The sequence below is a fragment of the Triplophysa rosa genome, linkage group LG7 (genome assembly GCF_024868665.1).
Source record: "Triplophysa rosa linkage group LG7, Trosa_1v2, whole genome shotgun sequence".
Classification (NCBI taxonomy): Eukaryota; Metazoa; Chordata; class Actinopteri; order Cypriniformes; family Nemacheilidae; genus Triplophysa; species Triplophysa rosa.
In genome coordinates this window covers 3,597,418-3,616,401 of record NC_079896.1, presented here as the reverse complement: position 1 = coordinate 3,616,401, position 18,984 = coordinate 3,597,418, and the positions used below count along the sequence as shown (strand labels likewise).

The 18,984-nt window shown below is 40.0% G+C and overlaps 1 protein-coding gene across 3 annotated transcripts; it reads right to left on the bottom strand.

Annotated features, from left to right (window-relative positions):
* Nucleotides 1-379: 379 nt before the first annotated feature.
* Nucleotides 380-18,677, bottom strand: vapb (VAMP (vesicle-associated membrane protein)-associated protein B and C). 3 transcript variants are annotated; one of them, XM_057338592.1, is made up of 6 exons: nt 18,411-18,677; nt 11,541-11,693; nt 5,992-6,095; nt 3,607-3,687; nt 3,142-3,321; nt 380-2,760 (listed from the first exon to the last, which is right to left on the bottom strand). In XM_057338592.1, the coding sequence occupies exons 1-6, from the start codon at nt 18,466-18,468 to the stop codon at nt 2,602-2,604; spliced, it is 735 nt and encodes a 244-aa protein (XP_057194575.1). In that variant the 5' UTR covers nt 18,469-18,677; the 3' UTR covers nt 380-2,601. The 3 variants fall into 3 exon arrangements, with proteins under 3 accessions (XP_057194575.1, XP_057194577.1, XP_057194576.1); XM_057338594.1 differs by having other exon boundaries at nt 3,148-3,321; nt 18,411-18,675; XM_057338593.1 differs by having other exon boundaries at nt 380-2,763; nt 3,148-3,321; nt 18,411-18,673.
* Nucleotides 18,678-18,984: the final 307 nt, after the last annotated feature.

Sequence of the window (18,984 nt, the reverse complement as noted above, 5' to 3'; positions counted from 1 at the left end):
TTTGCAATTTAATATCTGTTTAATATCATTTAATATCTTTTTTCCCTTGTTTTTGGTCTTCTTTTGTTAAGTGACCTTGAGTTTGTAGAAAGGCGCTATAGAAAAATAAATGCATAAATGCATTATTATTATTAATAATAATGCCAAAAGCACAGCAAACTAGGAGACATGATCCAGTACCTTTAGAATTTCATTAGTTTAACCAAACTCTTTATGTTTAAGATAAAAATGACCTCAATATGCCTAATATAACATATAAATAGTCACTTAAAAACTGTAATAAGATAACATCTGTTAAATCAAGATGAATTGTGCATTACCATATTCTTGTCACCATCTAAAACACACCGACATGAGAGAAGAACAGACATGACAAAACTTTTGGTCTGGGGCTTTATTGATTTAATTTATTAAGATGCTACATAGTCCAACAAAGTTGGGGTTTCTTTATATACCATTATAGACTACTTGACTAGGAATATCAACCTTAATGTTTATCTTAGACTCATTTATTTATTTATATACATACAAAACGGTCACCTTCATGTTTACATCACATGTCAAGGTCTGGGGTACTAGAAGTATTTTTACGAGCCAGCTGATTGGCTGATAGGCCCCCAAAGCCCTCCCTCTCAAAAACAATCACATTCCTCTGTGAAATATATACGAACAGCAGTCCGAAACCCTGAACATCTCCTAAAGTTACTTACAAAGCAAAGTTTTTGTCAACATCGTAAGCTCCTCCCGTTCTTAAAAATCTGCAATAAGATGATCAACAGAAAAAAGCTTTTCAAGAGGGGGAAGAGAAACATGAACAAAAAAAGACACGCCCCCACAACACCAAACTATGACACAAATACATATCAGGTCACAAAATGGCACCCTTGTAGGAAGAGTCTCTTTTCTGATGTCATCGCAGCTATTTCACACACAAAAAAAGAAAAATCAGACCGTTGCGTGGGAAGATGACAATCTTTATAATGTAGTGCATTTTTAATATAAACAGTTTTGTGCAATACAAGCTTTATTCATAACTTAAATCTAAACGACAAAATAAAACATCCGAGAACACAGAGGGCCGAGGAAAACAGTGCAGAATATTCAAGGAGTGTTCTTAAAGCCGTATGCTGCGCGATAAACCAGTGTGTGCGTTTCAGACCACCGACAAGGCATATCGAAGCCATGCATTTTTCTGGAAATGAGTGTAGCACGGCATGGCTAGAATACAGGAGACGCAATACTCAAACAAGACCTCAAGGCCGCCAGCGTTTGTGTTCGCTAACTACGCTCGCTTTTGTTCGATTTATAAAGGAAGGGTTGGTGTTTACGGGCCGGATGAAACTCAACTCTCTTCACGGGATCGTCAGCTAGAAAGTTCACAGAGAGAGAGACCTTCAACCAGTTGGCATGTATAGATGACCATTAGCAGCTGCACGATTATAAAATGATTTCACAAGAAGTTCATTCGGACTACAGGCGAGATGGAAACACAGGTGGACTTAGGAGACCTTTGGAGGAACTTAATAAAATTTTCACTTCGCTCTCGATAGAGCCATGCATTCAAGCAGATATCCCCCCACCCAAAAGAAAAAAGACAAAGGTGAATTATCGATTTGATTCTGAACACGAGTCGTCAACATTGTGCAAAATCAACTTAAACAGCAGTTACTACAAAGTAATATTGGCTGAAATTGTTTTCACACGGATGAGGTAAACGCCAACCAAGCACTTCTCTAGTCAAGCGTTCTGAAATAAAGGTTTCTAACAGTCCATTTCCACAAAGTCGGTTCAAGATGTTTAAAAAGCCACTTGAAAGCCAGTTTGTGGTCGAACACGGTGGTAGCTTCGACTTAAAAGCAGCACACTTAATTGTTTATAAGGATTCGTGGCTCTGCGAATATTTTACATTGCCTGACGAAACTGATGATCTTCCAAATAAAAACAATGCCATAAAGCACATCTGACTGGAAATATATGTTGGATCATAATACCTTTTGGTATTCAGACATATATGTGTTGGACTGCGTGAAACATCTATAAAAACGCAAGCAATAGTGCGGATGATGCTAGAGGGCTATTCCATCATTTAGTAGCTAAGATGGAGAAAAATCATCAAACATATAAGCTATATACTCGGTGAACTGCTGTTTTAATGCAGGATGCATAAATTAAACACACACGTGACACTTTTAAAGACTTAGCATTTGTATACAGGTTAAATTTGCAGTTTTTGACCTCCATAGGAAAAGTGATAAAACAACATTCACTCAATCGCACATCTGGTGTTAGAAAACCCCATACGACACATTTAGTGGTTAAAATCGGTGACGTTTGTTATCCGTTTGAACTTGCATCAGAAATGGCTAAGGAAGAAGGGCAGAATGATTTCACAATTTCGAGCCAGGAGCTTATTTTAAACATTTTTTTTCATTGCACATTACGTGATGTAATTCCTCAATCGCTTTAATTTTACACACCTCTCTAATCCAAAACTACCCAAATGATATGTCATTCGGATTAAACGAATTCTGCGTTGGTGGCTTGTCTGTGTTGATTTTGTTTCGTCCACGGTGCATGCTTGTAGCGCTCGCCTCTCGGGTTTTACAAGGCCAACTTGCCTACGATGACGCCCACGACAAAAAACAGCACGATGAGAGCGATCATCCTGCTGCTCAGCCCCTCCTCTTTAACTCGCAGCGCCGGGGAGGAGTGCGGAGCGGACATGACCGTGCTCTTCCTCATCCGCAGGCCGTCGTCTTCCTGCTGGGGTTGGGAGGTGGCGAGAGGGAGAGAAGGATCGAGAGAAAGTGAGATCACAGAAATGAACTGGAGACTTGCACTTTTGACCCTGTGCCCTTTTTAATAAACGCACATCCATCTATGATAACAAACACTGTTTGATTTTCTACTGGAGCCGTAATGCAGCCCAGCTGTGGTCTCCCTATGGTTTGTGCCCTGCGGCCATTATTAATTAAAACAAGCTTCTGGTTTGTTTAATATAGTTAGGTGCACAAACGTAACATGCGGAGGTCGACCCACACGGGTTGACTACGTTTATGCAAGAACTAAATAAAAACCTAGAAGTGACCAAAACCGCGCGTGAAAATGCACATACCCACTAGTAAAATTCATAAAACACACCCTCACCCTGATCTGTTTGTTCTCCTCTCGTAGCCGCTGAACCTCCGTCTGCAGCCTTTTGCACTCCTCCATGATCTTTTTCACCTCTCCATCATCCAAACCGGCAGCCATGGACTTCATTGACAATGTGGATGATTCAGACTTTGAAAGACTGGAGATCTTATTGCTGTCCATGTCATGCTGCCGCCACAAACAAATGTGAATTTGAATTAATGAAGAACAAGACAAGATGAACTTGAATCTATAAAACCCTTGAAGAGAGACAAAAGATAAAACCATTTATAAGTCTTCAATAAGTTTCTGTCTGTTTTAAACAGTGGTACGTCTGGCATTTTAAAGAGCTTTTGAACATCACATCATCTCGAACATTAAACATTGCTTGGAGCGGGCGTTATGATGATAATAGGCGGACTGATAGCTGCAAAGCTCGATGTGAAGAACAACAGAAGAAATGCATCCACTCACCGTTTTTTCGTTTTCAGTGGGCATATCAAAGACACATCTCAGCTTGGAGTCCATCAGATCCTCAGGCTTGGCTTCCTTCCACTGCACGAGAACAACACAAAGATGTTCACACAAACAAGAGGATACAAGCACTGTCCAAAAAATCATTACAAAGCTTTAGAAAATATCACTGTGCAAATGCTGAGACTGGATACAGAAAGTACAATCCCAGAATGCACAGCGACAAACTTGCACAATGGATGCCGCTAATGACACAAATGGTGATCGTAACATAAGCAAATGTAGTACAGAACTCAGTATAGGCCTACTGACAGAAAATAGCCCCATCCAAGTTCAAATGAACTCCCAACATTTGTGTGCCTTTTGATTATTTTATCGACAAACATTCGGCTAACCTTGTGAAAACCTAAAACTGTGTATCATGTTAATCACTTACAACGTTCAGATAGGAAGTCGTTTTAGAAGATGGAAGTGAAAATGGCTCGGGATACGGCCAAATCTCTGCTCTGTATTTTCTTTCCACATCCCGACATTTTCATAACCTATTTATTGTTACATTTCAAACACGCAGAGGCGATCTGTAGCACGGCGTCACGAGCCTGAGATTTGAATCTTGTTCGAACGCCGTTGGGGTTATCTGACATTTGTTTATATTACTTCAAACCCACACCATTTGATTCAAACCCTCTTGCTCGACACTGGGGGTTGTCATAATATTATCACTTACTCCATCTCTCACAATGTCAAACAGCCCTTGCAACACTTTCAAACAAATAAAAAGTGACAGTTTCAGTTGAACAGTTTACACATTTTTCCATCCTAAGCTCTGTACAGACTACATAGAAAAATGACCTACATATGAAATAAAAAATGTTCAGATCATCATAGGAAATTGTGGTGAGAGAGATATTAACAGGAGTCGGGTCGCCTCCTGTATCATATTATATGTCAGCGTTTCCCATACAACGCATTTACTTGGGCGGTCCGCCCAGGTATATTAACTTTCGCCCAAGTATATTTGGCATCACATTTTGTATTTTTTTATCCATCCGTGATAATGACTGTATCTGTGATTGATTAACTAGTGGATACACAGCACTTCCGTGTCTTCTCTCGTTCCTGACTTGTTTGGTGTGAGTGGCGCATGGCCACGTGCGTGTCCCCTTTCGATGAGCTCCATGTGTGTGTGAGCCCTCGGCCTCTCCTCCGTGTAGTGTATTTAACTGTCACTTGCATTTAAAATCAAAGAAGAGTTGATAATACAGCAACACACTGTCAAGAAAGGGCAAACAGCATATCGCCGCTCTATGATGTAGATGTACTGTATTGTGATTTTGTCCGATGATGTTGCGTTTATAAATCAGGATTTTAGCAGCAGTTAAAGTGACTGCTGGTGGCATTCAGTTGTAAAATACAGTATAATGTGACAGATCAGAGAGTAGAAGAAAAACAGAAATCAAGCGCTAACACCAACACGATGTGATGACATCACAAATATGCCAGGGTTTTTCCTGCATAGAAAAATTGGAGGCGGCCGCCTCTGTCAAATGTCGTGCCGCCTCAGGCTCTCGCCAAAATTATGTTGCGATTCTTCACAAGAAATGCTGCGTGCATTTATCAGACTGTCATTTGTAACTGCAGTTGTGACATTACGCCACAGTGGAGGCGCCGTTTCGTTATCAGCACACTGAGGCGCTAAAAAGAGTTGCAGAACAAGAGCCAGCCTGTGTTTCACGGCTGTTTGTTTTGCATCCAAGTACGTTTAATTTCTTGAAATGTATTAAATTAACATGACGTACATCATTGTAATGTCTTTAGCTGTGCAGCTGGATCGTTGAATCAGTGTATAATGTACACAGCGAGTTCGCCAGTATGAACGCACATTGCGTTCAGAACGACTCGCACACGAATGACTCATTTGAACCGATTCATTTAAACTATTGAACTTTTCAGTCACTAGCGAATATAAGAGATCCTTGAATCATTTAAAGTGAACCACAGAGAATGCAAGATGTGAATGAGCTTTGCTCATTTAGAAAGACTGGTTAATTCAGTTGGCTATTGTGGGCTGAAAAGTTAGTTGAAAATGATAAAAAAGCTTTATTTGATTAAAAAAAAACATTTCTGTTTGGTTGAATAAAAGTAATGTTTTATATAACTCAATAATTGTCATTTTTATCTAATTTTATTAGAACTTTTAATATGTCAAACGTGTGTACAAGATCAGGATGGCACCACCTCCGCCTCATTTTGAGCCAGGAAAAACCCTGTATGCTAATTAGTTTGTGACGTCTGTCAAAATCACTGTAACACTTGTATGTGTAAACATCTGACAAGATGGTATGGTGCTAAATTACAGTACTAAACAAAATGTATGGTACTCACCACTGCCTCAGTGTCGGTCATATCGGGCGGAGCCAGCACAGATTGTACCATGAATTTGTGTTTGCTTTTCTCATTCGGATCGTAATCGAATGGCTGCAACATCACTGTAAATGCAAACAAACAAGAGCAATCTAGTTGACATTTTACAGTTTTGATATGCAGGGTAATGATAACATAACATGAAACGTTGGAAACTTGGGAAAAAGACTGGGAAAATTTACATTTTTTATATTTGAACAAATGCACAAACCACAAGGATACAGCTACAACATGTTCAAAAAAGAGAACAAAACACACACACACACACACACGCACGCACGCACGCGCACACGCACACGCACGCGCACGCGCACACACTAGAGAGTATGTAAACAGCCAGAATGTAGGTGCTCTCTAAAGTTCCAATGTGATGAAATACTTTCATCACAGACGACATTACACTACATTAAACAAAGAGATTTATCCATTTATTTCGTGTAATCCCACTACAAACGTTGTAGCTGATAAAATGTCAACGACCCCAGAAGGGTAATTTTTCTCACAGTTTCCAAACAGCATTTTCAAGATAACACCGCATTCAGCCTTTAACTCAAACCAGGTGTCGGATGTGTGTGGAAGTACGGGTCTACAACCCCATCATCTCTATCCAAAGAAGGCCACGTTATTTGATGTCATTCCAACGAGGAAAACCTCATTTAAAGCCGTTACCATGATTTACAATGATGACTTTCTTATGCCGGGCGCACGAGAGCCGGCACGTTGAAAATCAGTACTGATGGGCAAATTCAACCCCGCGCTGCCCTTTTAAAAGACGCAAAACTCCCATTCAATAGGCCTTTTTCACATCGGGATAAACGTGCGAGTGATCCTGGAAAACTGCTGCTAAGTTTCATTAAAAATAAATGATCTCTTAATTTCAAAGACCGAGGAGGTTTTCTCAGATGTGGCCGCTAGAGCCGAGCTCAAAGATGGTGAACAGTGATTCCCCAAAACTTTGCTTGGTTTTGATCGCCATTACGACAATCAAGCGGCTCCAGTACTTCAAACTAAAAACAGACGACGGGAGAAGACTGAGAATGTTCTTTTTTGTCAGTGCTGTTTTTTACAAATACATTTCAGTTTGAAAGAAGGTATTTCACTATCAGCAACATTGGTTTCATTTGATCATGTAGGGTTTATCTGCGAAGTTCCTATCAGCAATATTTTGAAGTAATGTGCAAATTCAACCTTGACCTGAGCTAACCTGTGTGAAGAGAAAGTAAAAGTATGTTTCAGTTCATGTAATGGCATTCTTATAATTTGTCAATCGATTAAAATGTTTAATCGAATTAATTGTGCGATACGTTGATGAATTTAATTAGTCGCAAATGGAGATAATTCATATTATGTCAGTGATATGCTTAACATCAGCATTATATTGGCCACAGAGAAACTTCTATTGATCGCCTGCTAATGCATACTACAGAAAAAACACCAATGCAAATATACAGTACAAAAGGGATAAAGGGATAGTTCACCCAAAAATGAAAATTCTGTCATTTACTCACCCTTAGGTTGTTGCAAAACTGTATAAATTTCTGCAGATATTTGGAAGAATGTCAGTAACCAAACAGATCTCATCCCTTATTTACTGCCATAGTAGGGAAAATAAATACTATGGGAGTCAATGGGGGATGAGATCTGTTTGGTTACTGACATTCTTCCAAATATCTTCCTTTGTGTTTAGCAGAACAAAGACATTTTTACAGTTTTAGAACAATCTGACGGTGCGAATTTTCCTTTTTTTGGTGAACTATCCCTTTAAACAATGTTTAGTTTCAAATATTTGCAATGTAAAAAGCCAGAAGGTTCTCCACGTATTAGGATTACTATGGTTTTATTGGATCTCCACAAACCGAGACTGCAACCGTGTTTGGCACAACCGCTTCCTTTTACACAGACTTTACGAGCCATTTGTACAGACTGTTCTTGTTTTCTTTATGTATTGTACACATATTAAAACAGCACAGTTTTAATCACAACAAGCTTGTGTGGTCACGACAGCAGTCGAACCACAATGAAGCACCTGACTGCAGAAAAAAACAGAAATCATTCCTCTGCACAACTAACCGGATCGCTAGAGATAACTGCAAACAACTCCATTAATTATGAAATGTGACCTTAGAATTCCCTTGGCAAAAAACTACAAACCTGAACAGAGAAAGAAAAATGTGAAGAAATCCAGACATCACTCGGGGTTTGGTTGACCTGCTAAGTTCTAAAGCAAATGTTCTGTGTCCATAATAAACCATATTAAAGGAGTCATTTTCTTCTAAATTCGCCCCCATTGACTTTCCATAGTAGGAATAAAAATTACTATGGAAAGTGAATGGGGGCAAATTTTGAAGTTAACTACTCCTTTAATGTTGGAGTTTTATTGTGGCCTCCCCCAACATCTGATGTCATTGGCAGTTAAGGAAATACTCTGGAATTCTGTTGATAACGGCAGACAATAATTTCGACTCATCCTCAGTTGTAGAAACAAACACAATCATGTTTATAGTAAGTCGATAACCATGGACGCAGTGTGGATATGACGCAACTATATCCGTAAAGCACTGTTTACATGGAGTAAACTCAACACACCCACACAATGACCCTAAATTTTGTCCTTCTAGAAAAGTAGTCCCACCTAAAAAAAAACAGTCTAGAAAACTGAGTGTCTGCCAGATCATTCCTATGTGGTTGCTGAGGTATTCGGTGTTGTAGTAAGTGCATGGCTATGCTCTTGCTAGATAGTTCTAAAAGAAAAGTTCACCCCAAAAAATGAACATTTTGCTCACCCTTCAGTTGTTCCAAAATCTGTGTAAATATTTGGAAAGATATTTGGAAGAATGTTTGTAACCAAACACTTCTTGGCCACCACTGACAACTATTGTAGGAAAAATTGCTTTATTCTGTTGGAGATATTTTGAAGAATGTAGGAAAGCAAACAGTTCTGGGCCACTTTTGACTACCACTGTAATTTCTCCCACTATGGTAGTCAATGGTGGCCAAGAACTGTTTGGTTCCAAGCATTCTTCTAAATATCTTTCTCTGTGTTGGTCATGATATTAATCCAAATTTGGAACAACAGCAGGGCGGGTAAAGGATGACAGAATTTTTTGGGGGGTAAACGGTCCCTTTAAAGAGCTTACGCCAAGTCTTAAAAGACATTCCGGTGGGTATATATGGTCCAGGTACCTTTAATCTAAATGAGTTTTCATTTACCATAAAATTTGAAGTACAATCACTTTTTAGGTTAGAATCATAGCACACGTCTCCTTAAGCTGTGCAATTTCAGGTATTCATTTTCATAGCACAAACACCGCGATGAGTTATGCATCAAATCTGAATCCTCAGGGTCAGCGACTTAACTTCCTAAACCAAAGTATGAGCATTAGCAAGCGCTACTAATAATAAACATTTCCTACTGAATAATTCATGTTAGTGCTGTAGCACAGATACAAGCTTCACATTTCTGCTTTTATACTCTCTGGCATAACTGTGCCATTGACTTCCATGACAAGTGCATTACTGAAATGACTGCTTTTGAGATGATGTCGACAGAGCTATATAACCTAGAAAGGAGTTGGCTGTGTTTGAAGTTGTTGCTTTTGACCGGTAAGAAGCCAACTTTACCACGCCTGACCCGCAGTGACGTGTGAGAATGAATAGAGACACAGGAATTGCCTCATAGGTCTGGATGAACATCAAAACCCCATGAACTAAAACCTGTATCCTGTATCCACAGCCTTTAACTCGCTAGGGATCAGTATTCTAAAAACCAGCCTGTCATTCATTTTAAATACTGATGGAGTATGTAACTGGAGTGAGTGAAAGCTGTTGTACATATCGACAAGCACCAGACTATTCACCATGGAGAAAAATCCCAAAATACCGGAATAACCACTAAATAATGACTGCAATTTACAAACGTCAGTGGGATTCCAAGAAGCGTTGAGATTTCAAAACAGCCGAGATGTTAGGGAACCTCTCAAGAGGTCTGAGAGACCAACAACTGTTGTTACAAAAATATACTGAGGTTGCGTCAAAGATTCCATCATACACAAAGAGCAGTTGGGTATTTAAAAGTGCCCTGCGTAAAAAAAAAAAAACGTTCTGCTATTCCACACTACTACTCGAGAGTAAGCGCAAGGTAAAAGATCATACAGAAAGAGCCCAAATTGGAGATTTAAAGGGATTGTTCACCCAAAAATACAAATTCTGGCATCTGTACTATTATTCATAACCTGTATATGACTCTTCAGCTGACCAAAATAAGCTATTTCAGGGCTCCAGACGGAGACTTAATGCGACCAGTTTTCGAGACAGCGCAAGCATTTTGCGCATGTGTGAACTGCAAATTTGGAATTTCTTCTATTCTTTATTTCATGTGGAAAGACAAGTAGAACGCGACCTGCCACCAGTGCAGGCTGTGTGTGATAGTCAACTGCGCACCAGTGCGCGGGTCACTCACGCGTCAATGATGTTTCCTGCGGACGCGCACCATCCAGGTCGTCATAACAAGTTTACACACACACAACGTTAGCGCATTACTACGAGTCGCTGTTTGCTGTTACGGATTTCTTGAGCCCGAGGATAAACGATTTGATATATGAGACGTTTAAAACGAAACTAACCGCGGAGGAGTTCAGGAAACGTCATTTATCTGTGGATTACTTGAGACAGCACTGGATCATTTAAAATCCGTTCACAGCAAGAACGAACTACAGGCGAATGCTCTTGTTAAGTTTTATTTGACGTTATATTTACATGTGTTGAGAACTTGAGGAAAAGTGTCCTTAATACACAATAAAATCATAGTAAGAACATAACACGAGGCCTTTCATTTTGCTTTAATGTGTAACACCGTAAACAATTAAATATATACTTTTTGACAAGCACAAGTTCAAATGAATTCAGATTACAGTCTCTCAATAACAAAGCTTCTCTGTAGACTCTGCCAGAGCCAAATCTGCTATCATCAAGTTACTTATTTGTCAATATCAGTAATACAGTTATTTTGGGGGGAAATGTGAATAATTGCATTGCAGGTTGATTTAAGGTGTGCCCCCATATTTTTTGCTTGCGCTCCTAAAATTTTCAGTCAGGGGCTACAGTGCTCCTAGTAAAAAAAAGTTAGTCTGGAGGCCCGTATTTTGAATAATGGTTTTGTGTCTATACAATGTCATAAGGGCCATTATAAAAGCATTGAAATATCTGTGTACCATACAGGCTTGGAATGACACGAGTGTGAATAAATGATAAAGAAATCTTCATTTTTGGGTAAACATTCCCTTTAAGGTCCTCATCTGTACGTTTTGATTGTACATTAGACATTAAAGGGTCTTAAAATACATTTAGAGACTCACTCAAATGTTAAGAGTCTATATATGAACAATTGCAGTGAATACTTCGCTGCATTGAAGAATTCATATAATATCAGTACTTATGTTGATAAATCTGGTCCAAAACCTTAAAAGCTGTTTACTGTCCAAAACATCATAAAGGCAAGTAAGGTATGTTACCCGAGACATTGATGGAGGTTCCAGCATCAATCACACCGCTGTTTGGCCGCACGCAGTAACGGCGCGGTGCAGTCGTCTTTACTTTAAAACACACATTTCTGTCTGTGGGATTAGCAAGCTTGAGGGTGGAGGTCACCACATCTGTAAACGGACCTATGAGAGACAGAAAGAAAGAGACATTGACTTTAGATTAAGGTCAACGATTATCACATCTAAATTTATAATCAGATTTCAAGAACATGGGAAGGAATGGAGAAAGGGAGAAAACGTTTTTTTTGCAATCTATAAAACGATAGCAAAAATGATCCTAATATGGAAAAACATGCCATGCTGATCAAGAGCAATAACAGAAACCACACCAGTGTACAATCTTTAAACCAATTTCACACCACCTAGACTAAACGATTTAACACGAACGCATAAAAAATGTGTGATACATCAAACACACTAAAACACACAGTGTTGATCTCAAGCATGATATTCGTTTAACGCCTCGGCAGAAATAATAGCGCTTTTCAGGAAGACGGAACAATCCGAGTTTGTTCTGCCACAGGCTGATGCTAATCGGTTTGTGTCACAGCGTCAGACGATTAAAATGTTTGTGGTGATGAACAGGGTGTGGATGTGAAAACAATACTGAGACATCAGGACGGTCGAGCCGAACTGGAATCCAGACAATATGGATGAAGATTGTTTTACTGGCATGAGACAACATAAAGGTTGTTTTGTTAATACATGGATAAATCAACCTAAATTTCAACATTCTTGTGTGGCAAAAGCATCATTAAAATATTTTTTCTGCAAATAAAATCGAAACGTTAATGTTGTAACATTAAGAAAAATACTACACATGTTTAGCAACACCATAAATCCTGAAGTCCAAGCATAACACTAGAGTAAGCTTTGGGTAAACTGACTGTATCAATGAAAATGGGTAACACATGGTGTGAAAACTAAGTTTTGAATAGCAAATTATTTGGATTCGTGGTTGATTAGTTCTCAACAGAAAGAACTGATTCATCTCTGAAGAACATTACAAGTGCATTGTGCCTTTTTATGTGCTGTACCAACTACACAATAACGCTTTCTTTAAATAAACATTCACACTAACCAACATGAAATGACTTTCTCTACAAAGGTAAACTATTATTTCTATGAAATAATTTTCAATGATGAATCACGCACGAACAACCAAAGAACATGTACTGAGAAACTAAAGGGTCGATTTCTATTCCATATTAATGTGAAACATCAACCATACACATTTTTATTCTGTCCCAACATCTTTCACCCTTTGTTATAAGCAGCAACACACATCAAGTATGCAACACCTCATCAGGGTTAATTCTATTAAACCGGTTCAATTATTGAGAAGCTGTGACACATGAAACTCATTGTGAGCCTTATGTTGTTTCAGCTTTTATCATGTCGCAGAAGTAAAGACGCAGATGAAATGAACGAAGCCCTTTAATACCCTTGACAGAGAGATAAAGGAGTCCAATAAATGACCATACCAGTTAAAAAGCTTCATTTCTATAAGTGTGTGTGTGGAGCAGCTGATCCAATTAGAGGCAGAATTTATTGCAAAGCACGTGTAATGCACAAAGACATCCTTCTTGTACCTGTATTACTTACGCTTTATTAGGTAAGCTATAACATCGCCGATCAATACAAACTGCTTTACAGAACCAAGAGGGATAAAAACATCCCTATTCGGTCATGCTTAATGTATACATATGTTTAAGATCTAAAAATGTGATGCCCAGAGACAGAATGATGTTCAGGAAGTTTCTAGAATATTCTGCAGACGTAGACACGTGTTCCCTCGAGAACCTTTAAAAAATGACCGTACGTATTATTAAATAGATAGTTCTGTCAAATAAAGCCCTATGCTGGAAAAGTGCCGATGCGTGCCTTTCGTACAGTTCGGAAATACACATCTGTCTGCAGAAATGTGGCGCTCATGTGTACGGAGAGATACTTGGCATCCCACGCGCGTGCAGATGTGACTTCTCTTTCCAGCTCTGCATTTCTACATCTGTCTCTCATTTACACCCTGTTTTATAGCCCTAAAACATATTTATCACAGGACCGTTTCATGATCATTATTATAATGCAGCTGTCCAAGGTCTGAACCGATGTGCACTTATGTAATTTTGCCACGTAGATCAAGGTATTGGAACGGGCAGAAGAACGGGCAGCCGCGCTAAATCAATGAGACGTCGGCATATTTTAACAGCTTTACCTCATTACAAGTGTTCAGATCACCTCAGAATCACAGAGGGATCAAAATGCCTTTTATACTTTCCAAGATCACATATAATTGTTGAAAAATAGCCACCTATTATTGGCTAGCCTGACTTCCTGAACGTCTCGGACGAGTCTCAGCTTTAGAAGTTTTAAATGTGAAATGGCACGCAGTGGCAGATGGGTTAATAGTAACTAAAGTTAACGTTAACATTTGTGAGACGGGAGGGATGGCATGACTGGCAGAATCAGCAACACAGGGCAACTGCTTTACGTTTACGTGCATAAAGGAAATGATGTAACTTCACTAAGCGCCAGAACATCTTGAGTGCCATTAATCTCTCTTTATGAACTGAAAGTAAAATTTTAAAATCCTAACCAGAGCCATGTCCTGTCTTGAGAATGAATTCACGATACTTCATTCATAAAACATAAGCTCACGCCAGGCTTTGGACAACATCCAACAATTATGCAGTGGACTCCAAATTTCTTCAACTTTGTTAAAACATTTGAATGTAAAGCAGGCTACATATTATCCACCTGGATGTTGTCCTTTCATTCACAAAACAGTTCTGGTTGGTCAAAACACACCGATGAGGCCTAAACCAATTCACAATTCAATCTAGCAACTGAGCTGGTGAATATTGGCTAACCGAACTCTTTGTAGCAGAAAATCGCTCCATGCGTATTGAAGTGAAAGTGACCTATTTGTCAGGTATGGTGACCCATACCCGAAATGTGACCTCTGCATTTAACCCATCCAGAGAGTAGTGAACACACGCACAGCAAGTGGTGAACACACGTACACCCGGAGCAGTGGGCAGCTATCACTGCAGCGCCCAGGGAGCAAGTGTAGGTAAGGGGCCTTGCTCAAGGGCACCCCAGTCGTTACCCGCCGGCCCTGAATCGAACTGGCAACCTTCTGGTCACGAGTCCGACTCTCTAACCATTAGGCCACGACTGCCTATAAATGGACTGCCTTCGTCTGAATAAAATATAGAAATGCAATAGTTAAGGGTTTGCTCTGTAAGTGTAGCTACGTATATTGGCAATACTAAGTGTTTGAATAATTAGACTCACATTGTTGATTGTAATCCTATGTGCATCCTGAAGCGAAACACCATTGTTCCCTATGGGGCCGGATGTAACAGAGCTGGCAGTGATTTTAGCGGAAGGACGTCATCACTCATACCCCATTACCGTCTTGTATTGAACTGTCCCTCTCCCGCACACATCAATCAAAAGCAACTGAAAAGATGTCAAAAAGTCAAAAGACCGAATCCATGTTACACGTGGCGCACCCGGTGAATATTTTACCTGAATTAACCCTGGATGAACTGCGCTTAAAAACAGGTTTCCTTTTCTCTGACAAGGGTTCCGCTCGTAGCTTCGTACAAACAAACAAAACCTATCCTGTCCTCAAAGCAGTGATTAACACACAGTGCATCTGCTAACGACCGATTCGAGTCCTAATGACTCAATTGAACCGATTCATTTTAATGAACGGTTGAAACAACTGATATGTCAAACACAAAACTCACGAGACTCTGTCTGAATTAGGGTTGGGCGATGTCTACCAAATTGGCATTGGACGATGCCTACAGTGAACCATCGTGATGGACGATGACATCGGGGGGCGGGGCATATCAGTTTGCTAGATGGCCATCTGCCAAAACATTAAAAACAATTATATGAGTGCTCAAGACTGCGACCAAAACACATTTTGTGACCAGTTTTCAAGACAGCATGATTTTTTTTCACAAGTACTCGCACATGTACGACCTGCAAATTTGGAAATTTCTTCCGGTTGTTATTTCATGTGGAAAGACGAGTAGATCGTGAGCCTACCAGTGTATAGTAGGCTGTGTGTGTGTGTGATTAGTCAACTGCGCGGGTCACGCGGCACTGATGTTTCCCGCTGCCATTGCGGATGCGCACAGTTCAGGTCGTCATTGACAAGTTTACACACACGCAACGTGAGCGCATTAATACGATTCACTGTTTGCGTTCACTTTCTACGTCTGTCTCCGTCTCGTGCACACACGCATCGCGCAGCTTCCAAATCATACTCAACTGCGGATAAGCATGAATAGACGAGCTCGACACATGCGCAGAATGTCATACTGTGGACTCGGCTGTCAACATTTGTCTTGGGAATGTGCTGTACGCGTACGGGATGTGCGGACGACCGCAGACCCTCCTGATGACGAAAATTGCATCATGCAGGGCAATCACGATGCCGGCCCAACATCGTGATTGAAAAAAATAAGGGTGTTAATTGAATTGAATATGGTGAAAAATAAGAACTGTTATTTAAAATATGGATGGATGGGTAATAATAGCTACTTTTTAATGTCCCATGATACTGATATAATTATATATCAATATAATTATCAAGTCTGGCAAATAAAAATCAACGTAGGCCCGTGGAAAAAAATACAGTTTTTTGCAAAGAGGCCAAGAAAGGAGGATAGTGAGAGTGACAGGTAAAATGTCTCACTTTTTTAAAATGTAAAACTAAATATTAACAACTGGGGGACGCCATTGTGTGACAGGTCCACTGTCTTTAAAGTCCCGATGAAATTAAAAATGACAATTTTTATTTTTTCATGAAATATTGCAGCGTTTATAGTAAATACCTTATCAATGTGGGTCATTTTCTTTTTAAAATTCATGTACCCTCATAATTTTCAGTTAAAATCTGAAAATGCACTTCCTTCCTGTAATGACTATCCATCTGAAATGACGTAAATTAGACAGCTTGGCCAGAGCAGAGCCATTGATAGAGAGAGTCGCGTCAACTTCGTTCGTCACAGCAATGGAGGCTCTCAATAGTTCCCGGAAGTTACTAGTAACGCATATGGAGCTGCGACTAAACAGACCAACCGAGGTAAACTTCTAACCCATTTAAAGACGAAAGCCATTTAATGAATAAAAAAATGAAAGAAATAAAGCATTTAAAGAGAATTCATAACATCCTGGAACTATCTGAAGGCTCCATGAATCACGTGACGCTCCAGCGTTTTGGACTTCTGTTGGCAGAACTCTCTCTCAATGGCTCTGGGCCGGAGCATCCGTTAACTCCTCCCCTTCAACTGTCAGTCTGCTACCAGTTTCATTTCAAATCAATGCAACAGCTGTTTATATATCCAATCAATTCGCAGTGAAAAACGCAAGCCACACCCACTCATTTTCTCCTTTGAAATTCCTTTTAACTCAGAAATGTGTCAGAATACGGAAGAAAAAATGATCGCAACTTCCGGTTCACGGGGACTTTAAAAACTTCTGTTCTTAAGAATAAGCCACAACATTTTCAATTCAACACTTGTGCAATAATAACACACGTCCCTTGTTATAATAGAACAACACATCATTGCTCAACAGGCAAGATCACCCAACAATGAAAAATAAACACCAAAAAATGATATACTGCACACGTATTGTCTTGGAATATCAAACAATTAAAGGTTTCATTATTGATAAGTTGGGATCAGCAAGACAAGTAAAAATAAGGTGCTACACAGCTTGTTTGACTTTGTTCCAAACAGCTCATAGTACAAAGTTGAGAAAGTAAAGACTGTTCATTGTAGTCCTGCAGAGAATACAATCTACAAAACAGGTTAAGGTACATATCTCATGACAAGGCTTTATACAAGGACCACTTATTTAGTTATAGTAAAGTATTTGGATTATAAAAAAGCCTTAATACAGCAGGGAGATCAAAAGACATGCAGACAGCCCTGTTACCATGATTTAGTACAGTAAACAACTGACAAGTGAATGTTTGTAGAAATGTCGGTTTTGAATTATTCAAGAACAAGATATTTCAAGACTGCAGTCATGTCAAAATAAGCTGTAAAACTGTCATCCGTGTCATTATGACTTTTTATACTAAACAACTGATAAATTGAGGTTTCATGACTGTGGGTGTGGAGCTAATCATTTCAAATAAAACTGTAAAAATGTCAACCATGTTACTATTATATTTTTATAGTGACAACTGATAATTGTCAAGTGGATGTTTCTGGAAATATCAGTATTGACTTCTCTTTCTGTCAACCATGTTACCACCCAAACCTGACAGCCTCAGCACCCATTTACTTTCACTGTATAGAAACGGGTTTGAAACGACATGACAGTGTCTGTACGATTTTTGATGTGTAAACTAACCCTTCAACTAACCCTGTCAGGGCCCACCGTACTGGAATGGTATTACAATCGTTACATAAAGCTTCCTCAATAGTGTCCACGACTTCCTGCCGGTGGAAATGTAACACACTAACCGAATTAGCACAGTGAACGGTGACCAGCCCACCACGTCAAGGCCTAAACCAGGCTAGCTCGAGCTAACGTGCTAGTCAGTCATTTCTGGGCTAAACCTCACGCAGGTCTCTATGGCGACCGGCTGATCTATCTGCAACGTTCTTCCTCGCGAAGGGCATTTGATGTCATTCAAACGAGATATCAACAGCTATCGCGCCCCTTCACGCTTTAGTTATTTTTATGAGGACCGAGGCCTCATCACAAACGCCATGTCACCGCTTCCCTCACGGCGACAAAAACCGGCTTCCTTCGTCTCCTCGACGTTATAGCTGCAAGTCTAGGGCCGTGTCAGTCACTCACCTCGAAATCTCAGCTCGTGCTGCGGCTCTAAAAGCAGGACCTGCTCCGGCCTCGCCATTTCCCACCGCGCTTCACACGTTAAATGACGTCCGCTCGGGCTGACGGCGACGCGCTCGACGGCTGAAGCTGTCGCGGAGGAATTCTGTTACATTTATTGAAATAAAAACTCCGCGAGACGGTGGAAATAGCCGCGGCGTTACCCGATCCTCTAGCGACTGTTGTGATGCAGCAGGAAGAGACCGTGTCAGAGAAGGAGCGAGAGAGGTGTGTTTGACTTACTGCGGCGCTGCGCAAAACGGTCTGCATGTGACATCAAAGTATCGCGAGAGTGATTCAAAAGGCCACCTTTGGAATCGCTTTCGCGCTACTTGATGTCATACAGCGATCTATCTGCGCAGCGCCGCATGAAGTAGAACACACCTAGAAAGAGAGGAAGGGAGTGACGTCACTGTCCCTGCAGTAGGCACTTTGTAGTTCCAACTAAAACCAACATTTTGCCCACGAATATGTTGCCAATGTAATTATATTGTGTGCATTTTTTCATTCATAAAAAATGCAAATGCAAATTCATCTT

Coding starts and splice junctions, on each gene's coding strand:
- vapb (XM_057338592.1), bottom strand. CDS start 18,468: ATGGCGAGGCCGGAGCAGGTCCTGCTTTTAGAGCCGCAGCACGAGCTG. Junction 11,694..18,410: donor GCACGAGCTGAGATTTCGAG/GTGAGTGACTGA, acceptor TGTCTCTCATAG/GTCCGTTTACAGATGTGGTG. Junction 6,096..11,540: donor AACCTCCATCAATGTCTCGG/GTAACATACCTT, acceptor TTGCATTTACAG/TGATGTTGCAGCCATTCGAT.